Source organism: Pyrus communis, chromosome 13 (genome assembly GCF_041283825.1).
Source record: "Pyrus communis isolate YQ-2024b chromosome 13, ASM4128382v1, whole genome shotgun sequence".
NCBI classification, from domain to species: domain Eukaryota; kingdom Viridiplantae; phylum Streptophyta; class Magnoliopsida; order Rosales; family Rosaceae; genus Pyrus; species Pyrus communis.
In genome coordinates this window covers 16,431,965-16,459,717 of record NC_142577.1, presented here as the reverse complement: position 1 = coordinate 16,459,717, position 27,753 = coordinate 16,431,965, and the positions used below count along the sequence as shown (strand labels likewise).

Below are 27,753 nucleotides of genomic sequence, written 5' to 3'. Positions count from 1 at the left end.
ACATCATTTCTTCTTCTTCTTCTTCTTCTTCTTCTTCTTCTTACGTTCGATTCTCGTCAAAGGGGAAGTTGAACCACATTATTATGGCAAGCCCATTGTGAGGCTTCGATCACTAGTGTAGATACTATTATTTGTTCTAAAAAAAAAATATGCATAGATGTTCTGCTTTGGCTTCCAAATTATGGAAATTTATTTTTTTCATGTTCTTTTTTGTTTGTTATTAGTTATTTTATTATATATTTTGTTTTTGTTTTTTGTCAACATTTTCTATTTGTTATTTGTGGGATCACGGAAAGACATGTTACATTATACTTTGGAGTTTTGAAATAATGTTATCAGCAATTGACAATTACACTTGGCTATAAGATATGCACGCTCATCAAGCAATATCGCAACGCAAATATGACTTTGCTTCGTTAGAGTGTACTTATAATCAGTCTTGTGTCGGGTTTAGGAAATGTTTCCCCTTGTACCAATTAGAAGTTGATATGAATGATTTTAAGATCCTACGAAAATATTTGTGACTTAGGGAATGAGTTGAGCTCAAGTGAGAAGAAAACAAATAACCTAACTTAGCATTTAGTATTTGATCTATATATGTGGAATCTATCAAGTTGAGGAGACATCCCATGTCAAGGGTGTAAGTAATGGGCCAACCTCATCCAACCATAATGTTAATTGCCATGACAAATTGTTCTTGTTTGGATCAGAATAATCAACAAAGTAGCTATAAATAACATAAAGCAAAAACGGATATGTTATGTTCATTTTTCACATTTGTTTTGACATTCAACAAAGAAAGTTCTACAAGATCAACCACAACCGCACAACGAACAACAATTGGTTCTATTCGTAACCCTACTTTGATACCAACGCCGTTCGTGTGTTAATCTCGTCCTTATGTCCAAAGTTTAAGATTAAGGGATTTATATGTTTTGAACTATGAACTTCTTAATGGTATAAGGAAATAAGTAATTTTGTGGCGGATGCTTTGGCTGTTGTTGCTCATCTTATTCTCATGTAATCGTGTTTGGATGCAGATCCGTCTTAGGCTCATTGGCTTGGTTGCTCTAAGCGTTTGTAATTTATTGTTTCTTATTACAAGGAAAAAAGAAACAAGTCAAACAAAAAAAAAGTGTGCAAAAATCGCTATTCGTGTGTGAAAAGATATTGAATAATCATTTATATCCTCCACTGCCCAAAGGCCCCAAAACACAAGCTCTGGCTGTTACATGTGGTAATGTTTAATCTTCTCTAAGATGGATCACAATCACTCCATTTATGTGAACATATATCATGCTTTTGACTTGAATTTCTGCCATTTTGTAGGACACAGAGGACCCCTTATCTGGGTTCATGGCCCTTTCTATTTAGGGCTACACTAATTCTCACTTCTCTTTGTCCTTCATTTTTGTTCTGTTATGTCGTTGGAATTCAATTTTTCCAAAAGACAGAATGTGAAATTGAATTGAGAGTGTTGTTGTCAGCTGCCACGTAACAAATGTGGCAAGGAAACTACAGCCTTTTGGATTTGTCCTGTTGTTTGGCCAGGCGCAAAATATGAATATGATTTGAGTTGGGCCGGTTCGGGTCTAAACTACTTTAGAAACATTTTATTTGGTTAATTTCTCATATGTGTGTGTGTGTGTGTGTGTGTGTGTGTGTGTATATATAATGTATATGCATATACCAAGTAAATTTCAAATTTTGTGGTCAACAATCGACCTTCAAATCTCCTCTTTTTAGAAGGAAGTTGGTTCACAGAGGAAAGCATAATAAAACACTGGTTGTAATGGGTAATTTTCTTTAGCTTAAATGTTTGTGTGCAATGAACTATGTTAGTAAGTTAAGTCTTAAATGTTAAAATTGGTTGTGCTAAATAAATTATCATGTTGGAGATGACATTCAAAGCGCAAGTCCAAGCAATGATCGTTGTTCTAACATATGTAAGTTATAATATTTAAGTTTAGGATGGTAACTTTGACCTGGAAAGTATAGATGCATTAGTAGGAGAAATGTATTATTTACGCACTTACTTACTTTGTTGCGTAGAATGCCTTAATGTGCTTAGAATTACATGAACTTTTAAGAGCAAGTTTTTATGGTTGTTGGATATTTTGTAGCGAAGTTTCAGCTCCATTGGCGCTTAAGAGGATGTGAACACTCAAGTTTAAATCTTCTTACCAACTAGCTCTTGATCTAGTGACTCTTTTCAATATTTAAAGAGATTCTAAATTTTAGGCTTCCAGCTCCCTCCTCAATTAATCAAAAAATTAAGATCTCCCTCCCTCCCTCTAAATCACAAACAAATTAATGATGACATAAAAATATGGCTTCAGCCTTCAGGTACGATGCTCCTAGCTGAAATGCTAAGAAAAGTTTTGAAATGGGCACCAATCTTGTCCATAACTTGAGTAATTTGTCGGGATAATGTGACAAATTCAATTGTCAAAGACCTTTGGCCCGATGCTTCTTCCCCCAAAAAATGCTCCATATGCCTAACATAATATACAAATTATTGTACTACGTTCTGTTATTTGTTAAAACAAAACGTGATAAACTAATTTACATAGCATTCACAATGTATTTCTTTCCATTCCGTTCCTCTGGATTTAAACAATATTTTGCTTGTAATACAATGGTATATTTACATCAAGGAGTGAAGAATTTAGGTTAAGCTGCATAATAAGTTTTCTTTGGTATCAAATTTGATATGCATGAAAGTTAAACCTAAGAACTTTCAGTTATAAATAAAAAAAAAATATTATGAGATTGTAGTACTAAATGACACATTCAATTATCCTTAATGCACATATATTTATATACAGTTTTGAATAAGTTACCATTACAACGACGATCTAAATAAATCTCAACACACATATAGTCATAGTGCACATATGCAGTGATTTACCAGTGAAAATAGTGTCCATAGTGATACCCTGGTTCTAAGGAAACCTCCTACTCGACCACTACAAATCAAGTAACCAATGTTTGTGGGACAAACCATGTTGTGGGGCTATCTTTGCCTGAATGCATGTCTGTAGAACATGATTGAGTGAGTAGTATATGCTAATTAATTGCATTATAATAACAATAGTCATAATCTCACTCGCAATTTTATAATTTTTATGTTTAGTTAGAAAGTCATCCAGAAAATAAAAAGAAAATTAGAAAGGAAAAGAAAATGTCACGTCCATACAAAGAGAAGGATTTTCCCTAAAGTCAAACCATATTTTTTGCTTACAGCTGTTAGTTTGAATAAAAATCCACTATTTTTTTTTTTTTGAGAAAAAAATCCACTAATTATATATGAGCTTTGTTGAATTAATGGGATGAGGATACTTTCCAGATCCTTTTTGTAAGGATTCTGAAGATCTTCCAATCACGTCCGTTGATTGTATATCGTACGATCAGTTTTCATCAGGTACTATTTATATTCAATTTTAAATAAAAAAATTTACAATGATTTCTAATTGCACAATGTACAATGAATAGACGTGATTAGAGGATCCCAGGAATCCTTACAAAGAAGATCTGAAGAGGATCCTGATTCGAATTAATCTCTATGTGTTATAAATTTTGATTAATTAATCTACTTCTCAATGCACTTTTTCATTGGGATCAGTCGTATGCAAGGTCTAAGATTTTTATGTTAACGGCCAAAAAGATTTATATATTGCAGGCAACTTTTAGGAATTAATTATTTTAGTGAAGAATAATACTAACCTTTGAATTAAATTAATTGTGATTAGTTGTTTTTCAATATTGTAAGTGAGAAGTCTTAGATTTGAATATCGTGGATAGCAAATTCGATTCCAAATTATGGTGCCCATTGTGTCTTAGCCAAACTCCCCCTCTTGATAATGTAAAATATATCATTGTACTAAAAAAAATTAATTATCATTAGTAGATACTATATGTAATATTTTGTATTTGTTATAAAAGAATATAGAGAGAGAAAGATAAAAAGGCGCTTAGATATTTTTTATGTGTGTGTTTCTCCTCCTCGGTATATTTATTTGTGCTAATCCTTCTGGAGCTTAAGAATCATACAAGAAATACAATTAAGTATATGGATCTAGTCCATGTCTAACCCTACTTCTAATTTACATAATCACACTTTTTTTTTATTTTTTTATTATGGATATAATTTAGAAGGAATAGATATATTATATCTAATATTCTTATACTTTTTTCCAAAAATTTAGAACCAATATTGGCCAAGTTCAGTAGAATTTTGAATCAATAATATGGGTCCTCCCTTTTAAAATTAATTTTTCAGATAGACCATACAAAGTCAGACCTGTTGACCTATCTTATTTCTAATCCTTATTTCGCCACAAGTGCTTGAACATGTTTACCTAACAGAAACGGGAAAAGAAATAAACCGAAAAGCTTGAAAATAGGAGAAGTAAGGAAAGTGAATCTAAACCACTAGTCCTCCTAGTCGATCCGATATCTTAATTTTTGTATTTATTTACGGATTTTAAGGGAAATTTATACTTTTTTTATTCTTTACGTGTAAGTAAATGCACGTGGAAGTTAAGAAGTGAAATGATTCCCTTACCATATTTTAGTAAACCTATAAAACTTAATAATCGAAATGATTTCAATTCTGTCAATTAATACTACAGTATAGTGGTATTTGTGAGGCAAAAAATACTCCCAAAAATCTTGCAGGCAACACATGGTTTTTTAGCCAAGAATGATTGCTCTTATTAAATGAGCAGGGTGTCCCATGCTCACCTCAACATAGCGGACTAGACTGCTCAGAGCTCCACTACACGAAAAGTCAAAGGTATTTAATGATAGGATTATCCCTAAATTAATCCTGTCATAAATAGGTTTGACAAAAAAAAATCCTATCATAAATACATTTTTAATTGAAGACGAACTCTGTTAAGTAAGTAATCTCAATCACATTTATTATGGGATAATTACTTTTATTTCCACTATATTATTTACACAATATCTTGGGAATATTCTCACCAAATCAACCCTAAATGCCCGGCCACCTCCTCTATAAATACCCTATTTCTCCACCAAAAGTGAGAGAGCTTTTCTATACACATAAAACCCTAGGAGCACTCATCATAGGCGCGTGAGGCTTTTAGGTTCGATTCTTACCAAAAGCGAATTTGAACATTTACTGTAGATAATATCGTTTGTTAAAAGAAATTGATTTCAATTCCTATTCTTTATAAGTAAACACGCCCTAAAACGTATATGGACTATACTAACAAGAAGTTAAGTTACTATCATCTTGACCAGAATGGCAAGGGACAAGACTATGATATGTCCGGTTTTGGTCATCAGCACCATCCCATCCTCAATTATGACAACAGTCCATTAGGGCAATAATATAAGTCATGCAATGACCAAAAGGCATTTGAAAGGGTACAGGATATGAACCAAAGCCTTACAAATTTTAAAATGAATCAAGGACTAAGGTCCATATATTACGTGGAGTGTAGGGTTTCCAATACTAAAGTGAGATGGTCCCATTTCACAAATGGTAAAAAGCATACTATATATATGAAACATGTGACCTCATGTGATTTAGATAGTGACATTGTTATCGGTTGCCTTGTCATGCAAATCCCTTTTGTAATATTTAGCAAAAAAGTTGTTGCTAGTATTACAATGTAATGGTACTATTCTTTAGTTGTAGGGATTTTTTTATAGTACTTCGAAATATTTGACTTTTAACCGTTAGATCTTTAGTCGAAAACATAAAAATCAAGATTTAACAATGAAAAAGTCTGGAGTATTCTATATTATGATATAATTGTTGGTATTTATAAGTGTATGATTTTAGATTCAACTCTCAAGACTGATGAATTTAATCCTTAAATGGTTGATTCATTATGTGGCCTGACTAATTCATTGTGTAGCTCAAAGAACTGGCAAGAAAGCTTTAGAAAAAAGCTAAGCACAAAAAGGAAGTGAAAGCAAAGAAATGTTTTTGGGGTGCCCCTGCCTCCATCCCCACCCATGGCAAGGGATTTGCAGCATTTCGGGCGGAAGTCGAGGCTTTGAATGTGTTTAATAGAAAATCATGGTTTTAGTTTAGGTGAAGCAACTTAATAAAAAGTCATTGTTTGGCAATTATTCTGGACAGTTTGCTAATGGAGATGTCATTATTCTTGGTCGTCCAGCTAAGCACACCATATTAGGCACCGTTTTAGTTGTACTTTTGGTACTTTGCCATACGAACATTTGATAGGAGTAAAATGGATTTGTATTGTGATGGGTAGAGATTTTAAGGTTCTTTGAGTCTTAAAAATAGAAGTTCGAGCATAGGTACATAATTGGAACTCAATGCATGTCATGCGTTTATTTTTATTTTTCTCATCATGTAATTGAAAAACTTCTATATGTGCATTGTATGTCATCTGTCTTTTTTCTCTCGTCATTTGACAATAATAAAGAAAAACTTCTATTGTACATGTTTCATGTTGCCTCTCTCTCTCTCTCATTGTTTATGTGGCATGCCACAAAACACAAATATATTCTTTCGATAATAGTAAACAATGCATTATGACGATAAATGACAGAATCTAGACTCACTTGTAAAGTACCTTACTAAGAAGTACCATTGTTTAAGAGAGATTACTTTTAATGAGAGTAAGATTGCATTGTTGAAGTAACTTTATAATGTTATTCAACAATTCGAACAATTTGTATTTAAAAGCTTAGTAATGAAGCATCATTGCATAAAATCTATAAAACTAAAAATTGTTTGACCATTTATTATTCTTGCGAAAATCTCAAAATTTATCGAATTGTTGTGTTCGTCTAAAATTATGTGCCCATACTTAGATGATAAAATCATTTTAATTTCGCATGGGGTCTAAACAAATAGATTGCTCAGCTCTTCAAATTGCATTAAGGGTTAGGCCTGCATGCAAAATCGATAGTTTCTCAGTTACTAGATCACATAAAGACTGTTTTTTTTTTTTTTTTTTTTTGTCAATGATCACATATAAAGATTACATTTTCTTATCAATATAAAAAGATTACATTAATAGAAGAAAGCAAGAGTAATATAGCATTCCATATCTAAGAAGAAATATAGTCTCCTAAGAGCGAAAGCAAGAGTAATATCACATATGTTTTTGATTGTGGTCCAATTCCTAACTTTCCTATACTTTTGGAACTACTTAGGACTTAGGTTTTATTTTCTTTTATTTTTGGTTGGTGACCCACTACGACCACACACACACACACACCCAAACCTCTTCGTTGACCATCTCTCTCTTTCTCTCGAATTTCATCCGTTGTCCGTACAAGTTGTACGGTCACTCTTCAAACTAGCTTCATCTTACACGGATCGACGTTGAGGAGGTTGCTTTTGTGTTCTTTGTGAGCTCAAGAGCTCATCCATACCCTTAGTTCGACGTGAGAGCTCGTAAAACCCGAAAACTATAGAATCCAGTTTTGGGTTACTGTTCATGCAGTCGTGATTGTGGACTTTTCTTCGAGTTTTAAGGTTCTAGGGAGTTTTAGGACGTCTTCACGAAGCTTAAGGAAGAAAGTTGGAGTGTTTTGGACGTCAGGAAGCTTAGTTTTGGAGAGTTGCAGTGGTGGCCAGATTATCATGGGTTTTTCCAGCAAGATCCCGTTAGATTTAAGTCTTAAAAGTGGTAAGGTTTTGTTCTACTCATTGTAAGCTTTATTTTGGTACAAATTTCATGGATTTTGGTTAAGAAATGAGAAAGATATGAAGTTTTAAAGTTTTTTCAGAAACCGGTGAAAATTTGAGTTTTAGACGGCGGTGACCGACGAGGCTCGTCGGAGAAAGAGACGAATATTCCGTCAGAGTTGACCGAATATTCTAACGGCGTCAGGTAACGTCGTTAACTTCTGTTAAGGTTTTAACGGAATATTCCTAACTGCCGTTAATTGTTCTGTTAGGGTTGGCCGCGCGTGAGGGCACGTCTGGTCGTGCCTTGGCTAGCGTGTAGGTGGTCGGAAAATTTTTCTAAAAATATACGGATGTTGGTGGTGTTGAGTAGATCACGTTGGTATATTCAAACACCCCATTTGAGCAATGTATGAAAAGTTATTAGCTAGTTTCGTTTATGTGCTTTAAGTTGTTTCGCATATAGGTGAGACCTATCCTCAAGACAAGGGCAGTCAATTGAGGCTTGGGGACTACGACCCTTCCACATACCAGTGAGTGGGCTTTTGGTTTTTTGTATATACCTATATACTTGAGATTTTTCCCAAAAAATCGATTTAAATGAAATTGTGTTTAGAAATGCCATGCATATTGATTTATACGTAGATCATTGAATTAGTATAGTATGCATAAATGTGATTTGACGTTGTGGACGCTCAGGTAAGTACCAGGTGAGTTGTAGATTGTTTATGTAAGTTGATGATTATGTGAGATGTGTTAGTGCTCCCGCCATGGTGAGGGCATAGTCCTTCACGTGATGTTCACCTCCCGCACCATATGCTCACCTTAGATCCAAGTTAGGTACACAGTCCTGTCGTACAGACCACTATAGGTGGTTCCAACTCGTAGGTGAGCCGCGATTATTCGCACAGTCTTCATGTGATCGTAGCACTTAAGCATATTTATTTACACCTAGTCTTGTCATACAGACCACTTTAGATGGTTCCGATTAGTGTGCAGGTATATTTATTGAGATGTGGATTTGAGTCGTACAAGTCACGTTAGGTGACTCTGGCTGACATATCATTTTGCATTGATTTATATCACCTGGCTTACATATTTTTATGTTGAGATATCTGACATGGCATATATATATGAGGATTTTGCTATTTAAGCATGGTTGTGGTATAGTTATGTATTCTATTTTCTGGGAAATTATACAGGTTTTACGGCGAGGGGTTACTATCTTTGATAATTGAAATGGTTTTGAAAAGCTTTGTTTTTGCCCACTCACACTTTCTATTTTGCGCCCCTCCAGGTTCTAGTTAGGAGTGCTTTTTGGTGGCTTGCGAGGAATCCACGGCAGTTCTGACAGGTTATCACCATTGTATGGTCATCTTTGGGTGTTGTATAATTAGTATTCGTCCTGCTGGACTGCACTTAGGCTACTTATGCTCTGGTTGTGAATTCACACTTAGTTTCGTTTTGCACTTATTCTTATCTAGTGCTCTAATTAGTTTGGTTTTTTTATTTATTCGCATTTCTTATATTAATATTGCTTACACACTGTGTACATGGCTACATCACCCTCACCTGATAGCCAGCACGCCTTGATTTCGGTCGGGGTATGTCAGTTTGGTATTAGAGCGTAGGTTTGGCAGTCTTGCATATTTTGTGAATATTCTAATTATTTTGGTGTCTTCTGTCAAAACTATGCCGCCTCGTAGAAAGCCACGTCATCCAGCTGAGCCTAATTTCCCCGATATAACTTAGTTAGGGGAAGCTATAACCAATGCGATTCAGTCTTCGTTTCGCCCTCCTCAGAGAACTCCCTTGGAGACTATGTATAACTTGAAGTTGGATAAGTTTGAGGGTAATGAAGGACATGAAGGAGCAGAGCAGTGGCTCGATCATCTTGAAAAGACTTTCCGAGTGATGTAAAGTCAAGGTAATCTTCCTCCTGAAAGGTGGGTCGAGATGACTACATGGTTCTTAGGTAAAGAACCAGCATCCTGGTGGAGATATGAGGCTTATCAGTTGACCCCAGAGGAAATTGCTGATGGGAAATGTTTAAACAGTTGTTTCAGAAGAGGTTTATTCCCCCGAAGTATATTGATTGCAAGAAGCAAGAATTTACTCAATTGAGGTAGGGAAGATGACGACGAATGAGTATTACAGGAGATTCACTTACTTGTCTCGTTATCATTCAGATGTTGCTGCTAATCCGATTGAGATGCTCTGTCGTTTTAGATTGGGTACTAAGAAGAAGTGGCGTTCTATGGCGACCACTACTCATTGTGCTTCTTACCAGGAGTTTTATGAGATTTTGTTGAGGATTGAGGATTCAGATAATATGCCTAGTGAGAGTGAAGATGAAGAAGAAAAGGACGGCAATCAGAAAATAGATGATAAAGGTAAAGGTCAATCGTCTCAAGGATCTTGCAAGACTCAGAGCTTTAAACGAAGTGGAGCTAGTTCCAGTTCTTCCAGCGGTGGTTTTAGTGCCACTGGTCAGAGAAGAGGTGGTAGATTTTCTATACGTCCTAGATTCCAGAGACAGGGGGTGCTAGTAGAGGAAGTGCTCCGTTGTGCCGCAGATGTAATAACATACATTTTATGGAGTGCAGGAGGCAGCAGTGGATGTTTTACTTGTGGTAAAATGAGGCATATAGCTATAAATTTTCCTCAGAATTAACAGAAGCCCCAGCAGCCTTCCTTGCCACCACTAGCGCCGATCCAGCAAATTCCACAGTTTGGTAGTTATGGTCAAATGGGTCGTGGTGGTGCTTACCATTATCAGGGTGACGCTGCTTCTTATGCTTCAGAGCAGTATCAGTATTTATAGGATCCTTATTATCAGAGTGGGTATCCTCAGTATTCTGGAGGTTATACGCCGTATCTTTCCATTCCAACTGGTGGATTTCAGTGGTACCAGGGAGGATAGCCCTAGCAAGTAGGGATTGCTTTTAGTAGTGCAAGATCTTCAAGGCAACCTGGTCAGCCAAGTCAAGGCCATGGTGTGCAGGGGCGAAATAATCAAGCTAGTAGAGGTCGTGGGGGACGACAACGAGCCCAGGGATGTATTAACAATATCTCTTTGCAGTATTCTCAGAATCATCCGGACTTGATCATGGGTACGTTAAACATTCTTGGTCACTTTGCTAGAGTTTTAATTGATTGTGGTGCTACGCATTCTGTCATTTCTCATACCTTTGTTCAAGTGATGCAAACTCATCCTACACCTCTAGGGTATGATTTAGAATTTGCTATGCCTAAAGGGGAGAGATGTTATGTTGATTGTGTTTATCCGGGATGTATAGTGATGGTAGAGGATATAGTTATGCCAGCTAACCTTATCCCGTTAGATATTGTTGATTTTGATGTGATTTTGGGCACAAATTGGTTACATTATAATCTAGCCAATATAGATTACTACAGGAAAATAGTGACTTTCCATCATCCTAAATTACCTAAGGTTACTTTTGTGGGTGAGCAGAATGGGGTGAGGCATGGTGTTATTTCTGCCATAAGAGCTAAAAAGTTGTTAGAGAAAGGTTGTCAGGGATATTTAGCTCATGTGGTGTTAAATGATGTTGCTCCTAGTAGTGTGAATGATGTAAAAGTAGTCAGACATTTTCTTAATGTATTCCCTGATGATTTACCTAGATTGCTGCCAGACCAAGATGTGGAGTTCACTATTGATATGTTTCTAGGTACAGACTCTATATCTTTAACTCCTTATCGAATGACTCCTGCTGAATTGAGGAAATTGAAGATTCAGTTGCAGGAATTAGTTGATAAAGGTTTTATTTGGCCTAGTACTTCACCCTGGGGAGCTCCAGTGTTATTTGTGAGGAAGAAAGACGGGACTTTGAGGCTATGCATTGATTATAGGTAATTGAATCGGGTAACAATTAAAAACCGTTATCCATTGCCGCGTATAGATGATTTATTTGATCAGCTTCGAGGCACCTGCGTATTTTCTAAGATTGATTTGAGGTCTGGTTACTATCAGTTGAAGATTAAAAGTGAGGATGTTCCTAAGACGGCTTTTAGAACTTGATATGGTCATTATGAGTTTCTTGTGATGCTATTCGGATTAACTAATGCACCAGCAGCTTTTATGGATTTGATGAATCCAGTATTCGAGCCATATTTAGATAGGTTTGTCATTGTCTTTATTGACGATATTCTGGTATACTCTAAGTCTAAATCAGATCATGTTCGACATTTCACTTTGGTGTTGAAGAGATTGAGGGAACACCAATTGTATGCTAAGTTTAGCAAACACCAATTTTGGTTGAGTTAAGTGGCATTTTTGGGACATGTTGTATCCGCCCAAGGTATTCTGGTGGACCCTCAAAAGGTAGCAGCCGTTGAGAATTGGGAGCAACCACGAACCGTCACGGAGGTACAGAGTTTCCTTGGTCTAGCAGGTTATTATCGATGGTTTGTTAAATATTTTTTAGTTATTGCATTACCACTAACGAGATTGACAAGGAAAGATGTTAAATTTGAGTGGGACGATAATTGTGAGCAGAGCTTTCAGCAGTTGAAGTATTGTCTCGCTCATGCACCTGTTTTGGCGCTCCCAGATGATAGTGATAATTTTGAGATCTACAGTGACGCTTGCTTGAATGGTCTGGGTTGTGTGTTGATGCAGCATGGCAGGGTGATTGCTTATACTTCACGACAATTAAAGCCTCATGAGATGAATTACTCTACTCATGATCTGGAATTAGCAACCATTATCTTTGCTTTGAAGATTTGGAGACATTATCTTTATGGTGAAAAATGTAAGATTTATACGGATCATAAAAGTGTCCAATATCTTTTTACTCAGAGGGATCTTAATCTTCGGCAGCGAAGGTGGATGGAGTTGCTAAGTGATTATGATTGTACGATTGAGTATCACCTTGGTCATGCAAATGTGGTGGCTATGCACTTAGTAGGAAGACTTTACTTAGACTTAATGCTTTTGTATGCTTGTCATATTCCTCTTCTTGCTAATTTGAGGTCCATTGGAGTGAAGTTAGGGGTGGAAGCTCGAGAAGAAGCTTTACTTGCTAATTTCCAAGTTAGACCAATTTTAATTGATCGTGTGCTCGAGGCTCAGATGAATGATGAAGAAATCCAGGAGTTAATTGAAGCAAGAAGTCAAGGAAAAAAGGAAGATCTCAGAATTCGGTAGATTGATGACATGCTTATGTGTCAACCCCATAGTTACAATCGGCCCCAGCCCGGTATCTCAAATCCAAACAATTTTATATTAAAACGTTGAATTAACTTCGTTCTTAAAACGTTGAAACCAACTAAACTAGTAGACTAGTAGCATGGTCTTTCTCTTTGAGAGAAATCCGATCATATACTAATAGAAAAGATTACAGTCGAAAAGGAGAAAACTTAGTTCGTGCTATTGCCTTAAATAATGGTATTATTTATGTTGTTGATTCCGCTTCTCGCCTCCTAATCTTGTAATTGGTTCGACTAAGAATGTTTGATTTACTTAAGCTTTTGATCCGACACGTGTTTACGTTGGTAAAACTTGATGCAACTGTTGCCTCATTAAGCGTAAGCCCCACCCAGAAACTGAATTTTTCTTCAAAATACATTGAATATTTTGGATAAGAAATGTAAATGTACGGACACAGGAAAGAAAGAAAAACAATGACAGACAGTCAGACAGTCACTGAAGCAATAAATATTAAAAAACTAAACTCGAAAGTGAAAATATTATATAAATTAATTGGGAGTGATAGAGAGTCAAAGGGACTTGCAACCTTTTGGAAAAGGCGAAAAAAAAAGGAAAAAAAAAGAGGAGAGAGAGTAAAGAGAGAAAGAGGAGAGAGAGTAGAGAGAGGGGGGAATGGATGAATGAAACGGGGAGGCATCCGAGTCCTATTTCTCATGACATGAACACACCAAGTGCTCCTCTCTCTTCACTTCCCCACTTTCTTCTTCAACACCCAACAAACCATCCATCTCTCTCTAGGGTTTTCACTCTCCCACATCACCATTGCCTCCACTGCACTTCTCCTGCTGGTGCGTGTCTCTCTCTCTTTCTCTCTCTTGAATCGAACTCTGATTTCCTTTGCGTTACTTAAATTTGGGATTTTTTGATGTGCTTCTGTCACTGTCTCTCATTGTCTAATTTGTTTGATTTGCTTCGTTTTGCCCTTTAATTATTGTTTAATTTTAGTTTGTTGGTTGATCGAATTTATGGGTTTGTTTGGCAAGAAATTGTGGGTGGAAAGTGTTTTTACTTTTTGTCATTGGGTAAAATTTGGTGTTAAATTTATTGGATCGTAAAGTAGGATTCGTTTTCCTCTTCTGGTTGAGCTTGGAGTTGGAGTTTTCGGAATTGGTGAGTTGAGTTCTGGGGTTTGCTCGTCTGATTGATTGATTGGAGTGTCAATGTGAGAAAATAGTAAATTTCGGACAACGGATTTGCTGTTTTTTTTATTGTTGTTGCTTTTAAGCAGATTTAAGAGCTTGCTTGGTTGGTTACAAGTTACAACTGGAAAATGTAGCAAATATCATGCTTGGTAGGCATATTGTAAAGATGTTTCTTTTTTCCCTAGAATATTGTGCTGAAGCGACTTGAACTCTTCATTTGTTTTATACTTCTGAAAACAGAAAAAGGCAAGTTTATGAATTGTTCACATGATACTTCACACATGCGTATTGAGTCTTGTTTCCAGAACATTGCGCCAAAGCCACTTATCGGAACTCTTTATTTGTTTTCTTAATCTAGTGATCCTTCTGAAAATATAAGGCAAGTTTATGAATTGTTCACATGATACTTTGCACGTGCTTGTATTGACTAGTTTTATTTCAAGAACCAATGCCGAAGCCACTTGTAGGAACTATTTATTTGTTTTCCTAATCTACTGATCCTGCTAAAGACAAAAAAGTTGCAAGTTTATGAATTGTTCATGCGATACTTCGGTCGTGCTTGTATTGACTAGTTTTATTTCAAGAACATTGTGTCGAAGCCACTTGTAGGAACTTTTTATGTGCTTTCTTAATCTAGTGATCCTTCTGAAAACATAAAAGGGCAAGTTTATGTATTGTACATGTGATACTTCACACGGGCTTGTATGGACTAGTTTTATTTCCAGGACATTGTGTTGAAGTCACTTCGTAGGAACTCTTTATTTGCTTTCCTAAAGATCCTTGAAAACAAAAAAGGGCAAGTTTATGAATTGTTCACGTGTGTCACGTGCTTGTATTGACTAGTTTTATGTCAAGAACATTGTGCCAAAGCCACTTGTAGGTACTTTTTATTTGTTTTCTTAATCTGGTGATCCTTCTGAAAACAACAAAGGGGAAGTTTATCAATTGTACATGTGATACTTAGCACGTGCTTGTTTTGAGTAGTTTTTAAGTATTACATTGGCAGCATAATCAGGGATCTTGGGTACATAACTGGGCCCTAATCTATGAACCCAGATGTTAGTTAAATGTCTGGTTACGTAACCAGCGGTTCTGAATCTTTTGCTGCAAATTTTACAGAGTTCGGAATTAGTTGGGTCATATCCAAAGGCTGCGTCGCTTTTATGCCAAAGAAGCATAAATTATCAGGAAATGGAAAGAAAGCGAAGACTTTATGGGGATGTATAGTTTTGGCTGCGCTATTGGTAATCTGGACAGAAAGGAATTGAGTGATTATGAGGATTTTGTAAGTAGCAGCAGGGGGGAGTTATGGGAGAAAGTTCGTTTTTGGTCGTCATTATGGGCTCGGTTTTGTCAGATTTGAAAGATTTATCCTTCTCAGTTATTTGGCTCGACTAGAAAGCTGCTATCAATTACCTTTATGAGTTGTCATAGCCTCTTCTTTTTAGGAGATTTTAATTTTTGCTTCGCTGACATCTTGTCACCTGTGTAATTTTATTGTCATTAGCAGTAAAATGTCATTTCTTTCGCATGTTTGTGATTTTCTAATTTCTGACATCTTTTGAATGAGAACTTGGCATTGGAAACGAAAAGCTGTGCATTTTAGTTTTATAATTGGTTAAAACAGATACTTATTGAGGATGCAATTTCAGATATAATTGGTTAATTGACCGGTCTTTGGTTTTTGTCAATGCAGGAAGCCTGCATTCCTCAATGCGGTAATCAACCATGCATTGGAACGGATAATGTTTTATGAGACTCTTGTTTGCTGAATTTTGTTTGCTTTAGTGATTGGGAGATAAAATGCACATATAATACACTGGTTAAGTGGTTTGACGTTAGTTGAGCGATACAAATGGAGTTTGCAAGGTCATGGTTTAAAAGATTCAAGTCCAAGGAGAAGGTGAAGTCGTCAAAGAACAAGGACACTACAGGACATGGGAAAGAGGTATCAAAAACCCCAACAACGGAAGAAGTGCCTTCAAATGTAACCAAGCAGAGGGTTGCAGCTGCAAAGCAGTATATAGAGGATCATTACAAGAAGCAGATGAAAAGTTTGCAGGAGAGGAAGGAGCGGTATGTGTTTAAATAATTCTCTTTATAGTGGTGGTGTTAGACAGGGTAAACTGTCTGACACCACTTGCTAAACTACTTGATGCTTCTCTTGATTGTCGTGCCTGATTGTTGAGTTTTTCTCCATTTTTATGACTTGGAGTAATGGTTGATCATACTTTTAATTTAATACAGACGTAATATACTAGAAAAGAAGTTGGCTGATGCTGATGTGTCTGAGGAAGAGCAAACCAACTTGCTAAAGTACTTGGAGAAAAAAGAAACAGAATATATGCGTATTCAGAGGCATAAAATGGGTGCTGATGATTTTGAACCACTGACAATGATAGGAAAGGGTGCATTTGGAGAGGTATATCTTTTCTTTTTAATAATGTAGTACACTATCAATTTTGTTCTGAAGTATCCACACACCACGACACGTCTGTTTTGTATGCGTATTATATTTGACCATTTGAAGAGTTTGCAGTCAATATAGGTCATGACTGAAAATTAAGTTCTGTATGTATATGTTTTAAGGGTATTCTTGTAGTGATAGTCAGGACTTGGGAGAATAAACTTTTAGAGCATCTCCAAAGTAGCTGTCAAAATGTCCAAATTAGCTTTAACAGTCATAAAAGGCAGCAACAAAATTTTCCAACTGAGAAGCCAAATCTGATGTGGCATGACATCGAATAGCAGCCCACACCCTTGTTGTCAAATTTGATAGCAACGTCCAATATTTTTAATTCATTATTAAACACTTTTCCATGTCGCCTATCCACCTTCTTTCAAAGCAAACTGAAAAAGACAAAATAAAAAAATAAAAAAAATATCTTCTTCATCATTTTTAATTCCTTTCACCTGGAATTCCAAAACCTTCAAACTTCTTCGTCTCTAACCATTTGCAGAGTCCCCCCCAAAACCCTTCTCATTGCCCTTTCTCCCTCTTTGTCGTCGTCTTTTCTCTCTGCACCTCTGCTCGATCACTTACAGTGTTGGCCGGTCAAGCTCGTTTCCACCGTCAAGATGGGATTTGGGGGCCTTCGAAGAGGTGGGGTGGGGTTTGGAATATCGGTAAGGGTTGGGGTTTGGGTCAACAGGGAAGAAGAAGTGGAAGGGGCTGGGATTTGGGTCAAGATGGGGTTTGGGGGCCTTCGAAGAGGTGGGGTGGGATTTCTCTTCGATCTTGATCCACACAACCACAAAAGTTTAATTTCTGCAACACAAGATTGAAACAACAAGGAATTGTGATTTAGGGTTTCACAATTGTAAAAGTTAATTTTGATAAATAGGAAAAAATGAATGCCAAATCATTCATTATTTATTTATATTTTTTGCTGAAATTGTAGAAGTTATTTATATTTGTAAAATATAAATATAAAATAAAAATTGTAAAAAGAAAATAATGTAATAAAATAATAGTTCAATTTGACATATGGGGTGGAGACTAAAATTTTAGAAGATGTCAAATTGCCACATAGGCTATCAAATTTAAATTTTATGTTTAAAATTTGACATCTCCTTTGGAGATGCTCTTAGGCTCTAGTTGCATTATGGTTATGGTTTTGGAAGTGGCATCTATGGATGGATTAGGTCTCACATGTCATCTCAACTTTGGGTTAGCAGCAAACCACATCACGATACCTGGAGTTGGTTCTCATGTGTCGTATTAGCTCTAGTTAGCATCCACATGCATAGATTGCATTGCAACTTGGTGGATCTTCTGACTGTTTTTGGGATATATAACTCATCTTGAGAAATAAAAGTGGCCTTAATGCATTATGTATGGCTTACAACATCTGACCTATTCCTTTCTCTGATACAGGTTAGAATCTGTAGGGAGAAGGCAACTGGTCATGTATATGCAATGAAGAAGCTTAAGAAATCAGAGATGCTTCGGAGAGGCCAGGTATACATTCTCTCATACCTTTTTTTTTTAATCTAATTTAATTTTTCTTCGCTGGGCTTTGTACAATTGATGTTTTTTCTGTTTAGGTGGAACATGTGAAAGCTGAGAGGAATCTACTTGCTGAGGTTGACAGTAATTGTATCGTCAAGCTCTATTGTTCGTTCCAGGATGAAGAGTACTTGTATCTAATTATGGAATATCTTCCTGGTGGGGATATGATGACTTTATTGATGCGCAAGGATACATTGACAGAAGATGAAGCTAGATTTTATATTGGGGAAACCGTCTTAGCTATTGAGTCCATTCATAAACATAATTACATCCATAGGTAGATTGATGTTAGTTTGATTATCTGATTGTACAGTTGTACATGATTTATACATATGTAGATGCCCTATTATCTAATTCTTATGTCTTATCATGATGAATGATCCTTTCCTTTTTAATGTGTTACAGAGATATTAAGCCTGACAATTTGCTGCTGGATAGAAATGGTCACATGAAATTATCAGATTTTGGATTGTGCAAACCATTAGACTGTAGTATACTTCAAGAAAAGGATTTTTCTGTGGGAAAAAATCTTAGCGGGGCTCTTCAAAGTGATGGACGGCCTGCACCACCAAAGCGTACACAACAGGAGCAACTGCAGCATTGGCAGAGAAACCGGAGGATGCTTGTAAGTTCTAATATCATGTTCTTGATATGGTTATCATTACTGTAGTACTGACATTGTTAATACAAATTCAGCATGCTCTTGGTTATTGGTATCCTATGCCATTATTGTAAATGTTTTAACTCTAGAGTTTATCATTTCAATTTACAACTTATGATATTGATACTTAATCGTAGTGCATCCTTAGGTCTTAGTTACACCTGAGCTGGTCTAACTCAAATGGCATTCCTTCATTTTCTCATCAATATACAGAAATATCTATATAATTATCATATACCTAGAGATATCTCGAGTTCATTCTTTGTGATGTCATTGTGTTCAAAATTTTCATACCATTTTTCATGTTGTAGGCTTATTCTACAGTTGGAACCCCTGACTATATTGCCCCAGAAGTTTTGCTGAAGAAAGGATATGGAATGGAATGTGATTGGTCAGTGTATAAGACTTGGCTATCTTTTTCAACTTTGTATTTCTTGTTGTACATTCAGCTGAGATATTGTTAATACTGTCCCAGGTGGTCCCTTGGGGCTATTATGTACGAAATGCTTGTGGGATATCCACCCTTTTATTCAGATGATCCCATGTCAACTTGTAGAAAGGTAATATCAAGAGTACTAGTTTTTACTTTTCATTTGATATGTCAGCAATACCATGCTATGCCTTTAGGGGATATGTGTCATAGACATGGCACTGATAGGATGCAATTTTGTTATCATGATCCTCATAGATATATCATTATATGGAACTTTCTTTTGGGTAATGGTTAGTGTTGATTCTGATTAAGTTTACTTGAATAACAAGAAAATAACAAACATTGAACAAACTCTAAAGACCTTGTCTGTGGGTAGCGTAGTCTTTGATACTACTCTTGTTGCAAAATTATCTTAACTTTTTTGAGGTCTACTTTTTTTATTTTTCCTTGTTCGTTGAGGTCCCTGAAATATGGTGCTTTTGTCAAGGTTTAGTGCTAAGTATTTTCTGGGGCATGTGTAAGTTATTCCCACAGAAATGTTTGAAAATTGTGTCACACAATGAAAGGGTACTTTCAATGTAATATATGACTAGTATATCAAGGGAAATGTTTCTCCCATTTTGGTTACGTTGCCCATCCTTTTAGAAGTGTATGGAGGTTACATCTTTACTGATTACTGTATACAGGCTTAGGATAAGTGAGGTCATTGTTATGATTTGAGAAGTTCCTGGAGTAACAGATTTGCATTGGCGCTGTGTAGAGGATGGGATCCCGTATTTGATCTCATTTCGTCACATTTGGCTGTAGAGACGTTGGTAGTTATTCAGTCAACTGGTCCATTACCTCCATACATGAAGCTGTCTTTATTCTTTGTCTTCTGATCCTTATAGAGTCTCTTCATATTTATGTATTAATTTACATTTTTTCTTCTTAAACCCTAATTTTCCTGTTTGTATTAATGGCAATTTCCTTGTGTCTCTTTTAAATATTACTTTGTTCTCTTTTTTCCTTCAATTTATCTCATAATTGCCGTCTTGCTACAGCTTTGTGACTTGTAATAAAAATTTCAATCCTTGTCGGTTTATCAAAAAGGAAAAAAATGGGTTTTATTTTGGGTCTATGGCTAATTAATTCTTTTTCTTGCTTTTATTCACATGTTGAATCTCAATTTATTCTTGTTTGTTTTGGCATTTATGGTTGAAAAAGTACCTTGTTTCTTGTTTATCCAGATAGTTAATTGGAGAACTCATCTGAAATTTCCTGAAGAAGCCAAACTCTCTCCAGAAGCCAAGGATCTCATTAGTAAACTCTTATGTAATGTTGACCAGAGGCTTGGAACAAAAGGGGCAGATGAAATAAAGGTGTTGTGTGGTGTGTTCTATTCTAGCTTCTCTAATCTAATGTTGCAATTGGAATAGTAATTGGTAGAATGAACTAGTTGGTCTTGTTATTTCCAGGCTCACTCCTGGTTTAAAGGAATTGAATGGGACAAATTGTATCAAATGAAGGCTGCATTTATCCCCGAGGTCAATGATGAGTTAGATACCCAAAATTTTGAGAAGTTTGAGGAGGTAGATATTTAGTTTCTTGTATGTTTGTGTATGTATGCATAACGGTATTAGCCATTCTCGGGGCATGTTTTTCCTAATCCTTTTTATCCCTTTACCCTTATTTGCTGGTCGTAGGGAGACAACCAGATTGAAACTTCAACGAGAGCTGGTCCATGGAGAAAGGTTGGTACTATTAGTTTCAGTTGTATGAGTTTTGAAGTTAGAGCTCTGCTCTTGTAGTATTTATGTTGGTGTCTCACATAAAGCTTCAGCTGCGTGGGCATTGTGTTTGCTAATGTTTTTGTTGCTGTTGTCAAATGTAGATGCTATCTTCCAAAGATGTCAACTTTGTGGGTTACACATACAAGAACTTCGAAATTGTAAATGATGACCAATTGCCTGGGATTGGTATTGTCTTCCATCCTTTATAGCTTGTTATCTATGGACTCCTTTGATATGGTTTTTCTTAATTGTATGCGTTAATATCTGCAGCTGAGTTAAAGAAAAAGAGCACAAAACCTAAGCGGCCTTCCATCAAGTCCCTTTTTGGTAAGATTTTCTAATATGCTTTTTTCTTGTTCATATGAAATAGCATCCACCCTCATTTAGTGGTGGTTAGTAGTCAGTGAGCATTGCCACCCTCATGTTAGACGTAAAATACATGTGCATTTATTCACATTCTCGGTTTCTAGTCCACCATCCAAAATACCACCTGGGTGTTTTTTTTTCACAGAAACAGACACAAAGAAGATTATAGGCTTTTTAGCTGTTCAAAACCGTTACTTTCCCACATTACTTTGATCGCTGAATATACTGGAACAACCTCCTTTTCTGGATCCATTTCTTTTGTTATATGACTTATTACATATGATTTGTGTTTCTAAGTGTCTGAAGAAACGTCAGCTCCTCAATTAATTTTCTCTTCCATAATCTCCAGAACACAACAGAATTGATTGATTTGGTCTCTTTACAGATGATGAGTCTGCAACGGTGGCCAATCAACCTGTTCAAGGAAGCTTTATGAAACTCCTTCCTCCCCAATTAGAAGTCCCTGAGAAACAAAGCGAGTGAATCCGGGCGAAGTACACAGTTTATCTCATAACTTTCAGCTGCTGTAGAGATCCAACCAAACAGAATATTTTCCGGTGATTAATTTATCTGTAGATCCGTTGATGAGGGGCAAAGGCCTTGGAAACAAATGGTTTTTGTTACATATTTTCTGCAAAGTATATATTCTTTGGAAATGGTTGTGTATTCTTTATTTGTACCCCCTTTTTTTTCAAGATTAAAAAATCCGTGTACAATTGTTCCACATTTGTTCATGTATTTTACTTGTGTTGATGATTGTCATACTAAAGCTAAATATAAAGAAAGAGTAATTTGAAACCTTTTATTGATAGGCTTTTGGCCCGAAATTTGTTACTTCTCGTCTAAAATCGAAGTTTAGAAATCAACCATGTCAATAAACGGGATGAAGTTGAACCTTTATTTCTTTGTATTTTTGTTTACAGCAACGCTTCATGTCTTTAACGTCCTACATGCATCAAGGTGGACTCTGTTGTGCATTCTGGATTGCCCTCAAGAAACTTGTACGTTTTAGTCCTTTAATAAAAGGACAATAATAAAAACCTCACCAACTAAAACGTGAACAAATGTTTTAGGATGAAAATCACACGTTCATCGTTGTTTACGACTCTTTTATAAAGGACTTTGATGACATCATTATATTGTTGTTGTACATCTTGTGTCAATGATTTAACGTTATATGTTAAATTTTTTCTACGTTGCGTTTTATCATTAGCACAAAATGTCAAAATGTAATGTACTTGTGCTATGTTGCTTTGTCCATAAAGACGCTAAAAGCACAACTGTATAAACCCGATGATTGATTTTCACAAATCTTTTTTAGCCTCCTACAACCCTCTTTTTTATTTATGGTGATTGAATTGATAAATCAAACAAAAAAATAAAAAATAAAAAAAAATAAAAGCATACGTGATTGGGGTGTGGAGAGGAGAAAAAAAATTGTTAAAATGTCACGTTATAAGCACGTGAGTCAATTTTTTCAAGGCAACACATAAATTTGAAAACAAAAAACTCACTTGCTCCCCGCCACCCTCTCTCCCCCTCCGGCAGTGCGGCTCCACCCATGACTCGGGAAATCCAGGGCGCAGATTCTCATCCCCGTAAGGAAGATTAACGAAAAACAATGATCTCATAACCCTAATTTCCAAAAAAAGCCAAATCGCAAAAAACCTCTAAACCCCATGAAATGAGCTCTGCCTCCATCCAAACACTGCTAAAGACCCTCTTCAAGAACCCCAGCACCATCAAATGCCAATCCCATGCCAAACAGCTCCACGCCCAGATCCTCAAATCCAACTGCGGCCCTTCGGCTCCCGACCTCTCCTTTGTCCTCTCTGTTTACTCCACCCTGAACCTCCTACACGACTCCCTCACCCTCTTCAACTCCCTCCCTTCTCCTCCCCCCACTCTCGCTTGGAAGTCGGTTATCCGATGCTACGCCGCCCACGGCCTCTGCCACCGTTCCTTGGCCTCCTTTGTGGAAATGATGGGTTTTGGGATATACCCAGATCACAATGTGTTCCCTTCTGTGCTCAAATCATGCGCATTGCTTGGGGACTTGAGGTTGGGCGAGTCCGTCCATGGGTGTGTTGTTCGGTTCGGTATGGATTGTGATTTGTATACTTGTAATGCACTTATGAATATGTACGCAAAGTTAGAGACTTTGGAGGGGATTGGTGGGCAGAGGTTTGGTGCGCCCAAGTTGTTTGATAGAATGCCTCAACGAAATCAAGTTTGTAGAATTGGGTCTTTGGAGTTAGAAGGTGAGGCTTTGTGTAGTAGTCAATCAAATAAACTGGTTAATGACTTGCAGATGCAGGGTAATGGTATTGATAGGACTGTTGGTTTGACTACATCTGTAGATGTAGACCCTCCACTTCGCGCATACCAGCAATTCAATGATCAGTGTCGTAAAGCTTTCGAGCAAGAGGAAGGGAAAAGAGTTGCCAGAGTGGATAGTGTGAGAAAGGTCTTTAACTTGATGCAAAAAAGAGATATTGTTTCCTGGAATACAGTCATTGCTGGGAATGCACAGAATGGGATGTATCGAGAAGCTTTGGCAATGGTCAGACATATGGGGAATGCTGACTTGAAGCCCGATGCTTTTACTTTGTCTAGTGTCCTTCCAGTTTTTGCAGAATATGTAGATGTTATCAAGGGAAAGGAGATTCATGGGTATGCTATAAGACGTGGACTTGATGCAGATGTATTCATTGGGAGTAGCTTAATTGACATGTATGCCAATTGCACTCGAGTGCAAGATTCCCTGCAGGTGTTTAACCTGCTACCTAAGCGTGATGCCATTTCATGGAACTCGATCATTGCAGGATGTGTGCAGAACGGTATGTTTGATGAAGGACTGATATTCTTTCGTGAGATGTTGATGAGTAAAGTTAAGCCTGTGCATGTATCCTTTTCAAGTATTATTCCAGCTTGCGCTCACCTGACAACTCTACATTTGGGAAAGCAGCTCCATGGATACATAACTAGGGGTGGATTCAAGGATAATGTGTTTGTAGCAAGCTCACTGGTGGACATGTACGCCAAATGCGGTAACATTAGGATGGCAAGGTGGATTTTTCACAAAATGGAGAAACATGACATGGTGTCATGGACAGCCATGATTATGGGATATGCTTTGCATGGTCATGCACATGATGCCATTTCCTCTTTTGAGCAGATGAAAGAAGAGGCCATAAAGCCCAACTATGTTTCTTTCATGGCTGTATTGACCGCATGTAGCCATGCTGGATTGGTAGACAAAGCTTGGAAGTATTTTAATAGTATGACTGGGGAATATGGGATTGCTCCCGGTATAGAGCACTATGCTGCTGTTGCAGACGTTCTTGGTCGAGCTGGAAGGTTGGAGGAAGCTTATCAGTTTATCTCTACCATGCATATATTACCGACGGGAAGTGTATGGTCAACATTGTTGGCTGCTTGTAGAGTTCACAAGAAAGTTGAATTAGCTGAGAAGGTTGCTGAGAAAATATTTACAGTTGATCCTGGGAACATGGGTGCTTATGTCCTATTGTCAAACACATATTCTGCTGCTAAGAGGTGGAAAGATGCAGCAAAATTGAGGATCACTATGAGGGATAAGGGATTGAAAAAGAAGCCAGCCTGCAGCTGGATTGAAGTTAAAAGCAAGGTTCATGCTTTTGTGGCGGGAGATAAATCCCACCCACTTTATGATCGAATAATTGAGGCTCTAGGAGTCATTTTGGAGCAGATGGAACGAGAAGGGTATGCGCCCAACACAAATGAGGTGCTCCATGATGTTGAAGAGGAGCAAAAGAAGTACTTATTGTGTCACCACAGTGAAAGGCTTGCCATAGGATTTGGCATCATTAGCACTCCTGCTGGGACAACAATTCGAGTAACAAAGAACATTAGGGTATGCGTGGACTGCCACATAGCAATAAAATTTATGTCAAAGATCGTTGGGAGGGAGTTCATTGTTAGGGATAACAGCCGGTTTCACCATTTCAAGGGTGGAGAGTGTTCGTGTGGAGATTACTGGTAAGGAATCTCTTTCCAGACAGTCATTGGCACATTTTTAGGTAAAGAGGAGGAAAAAGGGGTAAAAAACACCAACACAGAAGAAGTGTCTTCAAATGCCACCAAGCAGAAGGTTGCAGCTGCAAAGCAATATACAGACGATCATTACAAGAAAAAAAAAATGAGAAGTTTACAGGAGAGGAAGGAGCAGTATGAGTTTCCTTCATCTCTCTTTACAGTGGTGGTGTTAGACAAAGTAAACTGCCAATGATCTTTGGAGAGGTACACGTTTTCTTTTGATAATGAAGTAGTGTATCATTTTTGTCCGGTTGCATCCACATACCACGACCTGTTATATTATTATATTTGATCATATGAATAGCGCTTGCAGTCAGTATAGTTCATGACTGCAGATTAAGTTCTATATATAGATACTGCATACGCTGTTCCTACCTCCCTCCAAACAAATAAGAGATGCAAAAAAACTTAAACTTTGTCCCTCTTGGATTTCATTTCTATTGCTTTTTAGTTATTTTAAATTGATGGTCAGATTCTGGGAGGCCTGTACTGGAGTTAGTTCCATCTGTCATGTTAACTCTAGTTAGCGTCGATAACAAAAGTAGCATTATTGCATTATGCCTTAATACATTGTAAATTTGTAATCAACATATTGGTTTTTCCTTTTCTTTGTCTTTGTCTTTGTGTTACCTATTTCTTTCTCCGCTGGTACAGGTTAGAGTCTACAGGGAGAAAGAAAGCAACTGATCATGTACCTGCAGTTAAGAAGCTTAAGAAATCAAAGATGCTTGGGGAAGGCCAGGTATACATTCATCTGTTCGAACATATTCCTCAATCGAATTGAATTTTTCTTCACTGGCCTTAGTGTATCGTTCTCTATAGTTTGTGCATGTGAAAGCAGAGAAAAGTCTACTTGTAGAGGTTGGCAGTAATTGTATCCTCAAGCTCTGTTGCTGCTTCCAGGATGAATAGTCGTCTTTTTTTGTTTACGCATTAGGGTTTAGGATTTTAAAAGGCAATACCGGCCCTGACTCATTGGTTGGATTGGGGCCGGACCAAAATTCAAACGATGAGGCGGGCTTGGTAGTAAAAAATTTTATTTCTGTTTTTCATTCTGTATACTGTATACATTCATTAATTAAATTTATTGAAGTAGTGTCTTTGTCTTTGAAATAAATAAATAAATAAATAAATATATTTAGAGAGAGAGAGAGAGAGAGAGAGAGAGTTGCTTCTTGCTTGTATTGTACAAATATATTATGAATATTGAGTAGTTGTGGTTTTAGGTAGAGGCCACCATCTCCCATTGATCCACAAAACCACAATTCCAGTCTCCAAATCCAATAAATAAACAATTGTTAAGGTCAAATCAGTCACCAACTATTTATCTGTTCTGCACTAATACTCTAATAATATGGATTGGAAGCTGGAAGCCACACTTGAATACAATTCTGTGAGAGAGTGAGACACACATTACTCACTCACCTGAAACTTTCTAAGTAAATATTGATTTCACTTTCTAGGTGTAATGATTTTAAGCAATGACTTAGAGCACCAAAACTATCAGTTGTCATGTTAATTTCTCAAAATATGTGACTATTTGTACAAGAAATGATAAACGTAGACTCTTTTTTTAGCTTTTAACGTACTCTTTTGAAATTATATCCATTGATTTTTGTTTGATTTATCCAAATTCGTTGGTCAAAATTCAGAAAGTGTGAGAAGCTAAAAATAGTATATGAAAATCATCTTTCATGCACAAAATGATTGCTTCCATGGTTTAATGTTACCACTTCATTTCAATTTACTAGGCTACTAGCTTCTTGATACGCTTTCACGTTAACGACAAGGTTTTTTGAAAGTCATATTGCTTTCATGGGCAATTGCTCTAAGTTGGACTACGGGAAAATTTTACCCAAAAAAAAAAAAGTTGAACGACAATAAGAACTTGATATTATATTTAACTTGACTAAACTCATATCTGTATTAAATATTTAATGTGAAACATAACTAAGAAAGAAAAACAAAAACAATAATAGAGAGACATTTTTGTCCCCTGTTATGATATAGATATATATAAATATATATATATATATATATATGTATGTATATATTATTATAGCATGAAAGAGACCTGAAGAAGTTATCGAAATCCAATTTGACTGCTGTTGGTGGCTGATTTGTAAGTATGCGGAATGATTGGTTCCCAAATCTGAAATCTTACACCCAATACTTAATAATGGCAAATTTGATTACTAAATTCAAATTACACGTAATTCTTGATGAGCGATCTGTATGCCTAACAGTTACAAATTGTTCGGGTAAAAGCACTTTCTAACGCACTTATTAGGAAGACAGCAAATTAGCATAAGTAAAAACAGCTTTTTCAACAAGGATTTAAATTGCTCTTGTAACTGAAAATAATGCTCTACTATTTCTGCAAATACAATATAAGAAAGTTTTTAGCATTGA

The 27,753-nt window shown here is 36.6% G+C and overlaps 2 protein-coding genes across 3 annotated transcripts; both read left to right on the top strand.

The window, feature by feature from the left end:
• Positions 1 to 13,350: 13,350 nt before the first annotated feature.
• LOC137737452 (uncharacterized) lies at positions 13,351 to 21,990 on the top strand. Its single transcript, XM_068476929.2, has 14 exons — positions 13,351 to 13,666; positions 15,717 to 16,096; positions 16,268 to 16,442; positions 17,898 to 17,981; positions 18,068 to 18,309; positions 18,438 to 18,657; positions 19,005 to 19,084; positions 19,169 to 19,253; positions 20,356 to 20,487; positions 20,584 to 20,697; positions 20,812 to 20,859; positions 21,000 to 21,084; positions 21,169 to 21,225; positions 21,650 to 21,990. The coding sequence occupies exons 2-14, from the start codon at positions 15,876 to 15,878 to the stop codon at positions 21,745 to 21,747; spliced, it is 1,641 nt and encodes a 546-aa protein (XP_068333030.2). The 5' UTR covers positions 13,351 to 13,666; positions 15,717 to 15,875; the 3' UTR covers positions 21,748 to 21,990.
• Positions 21,991 to 22,751: 761 nt separating this feature from the next.
• LOC137738192 (Tetratricopeptide repeat (TPR)-like superfamily protein) lies at positions 22,752 to 26,435 on the top strand. Of its 2 annotated transcripts, XM_088682169.1 has the most exons (3): positions 22,758 to 25,545; positions 25,996 to 26,083; positions 26,164 to 26,435. In XM_088682169.1, exon 1 carries the CDS (start codon positions 22,949 to 22,951, stop codon positions 25,286 to 25,288), a length of 2,340 nt encoding a protein of 779 aa, XP_088538295.1. In that variant the 5' UTR covers positions 22,758 to 22,948; the 3' UTR covers positions 25,289 to 25,545; positions 25,996 to 26,083; positions 26,164 to 26,435. The 2 variants fall into 2 exon arrangements, with proteins under 2 accessions (XP_088538294.1, XP_088538295.1); XM_088682168.1 differs by having other exon boundaries at positions 22,752 to 25,545; positions 25,996 to 26,435.
• Positions 26,436 to 27,753: the final 1,318 nt, after the last annotated feature.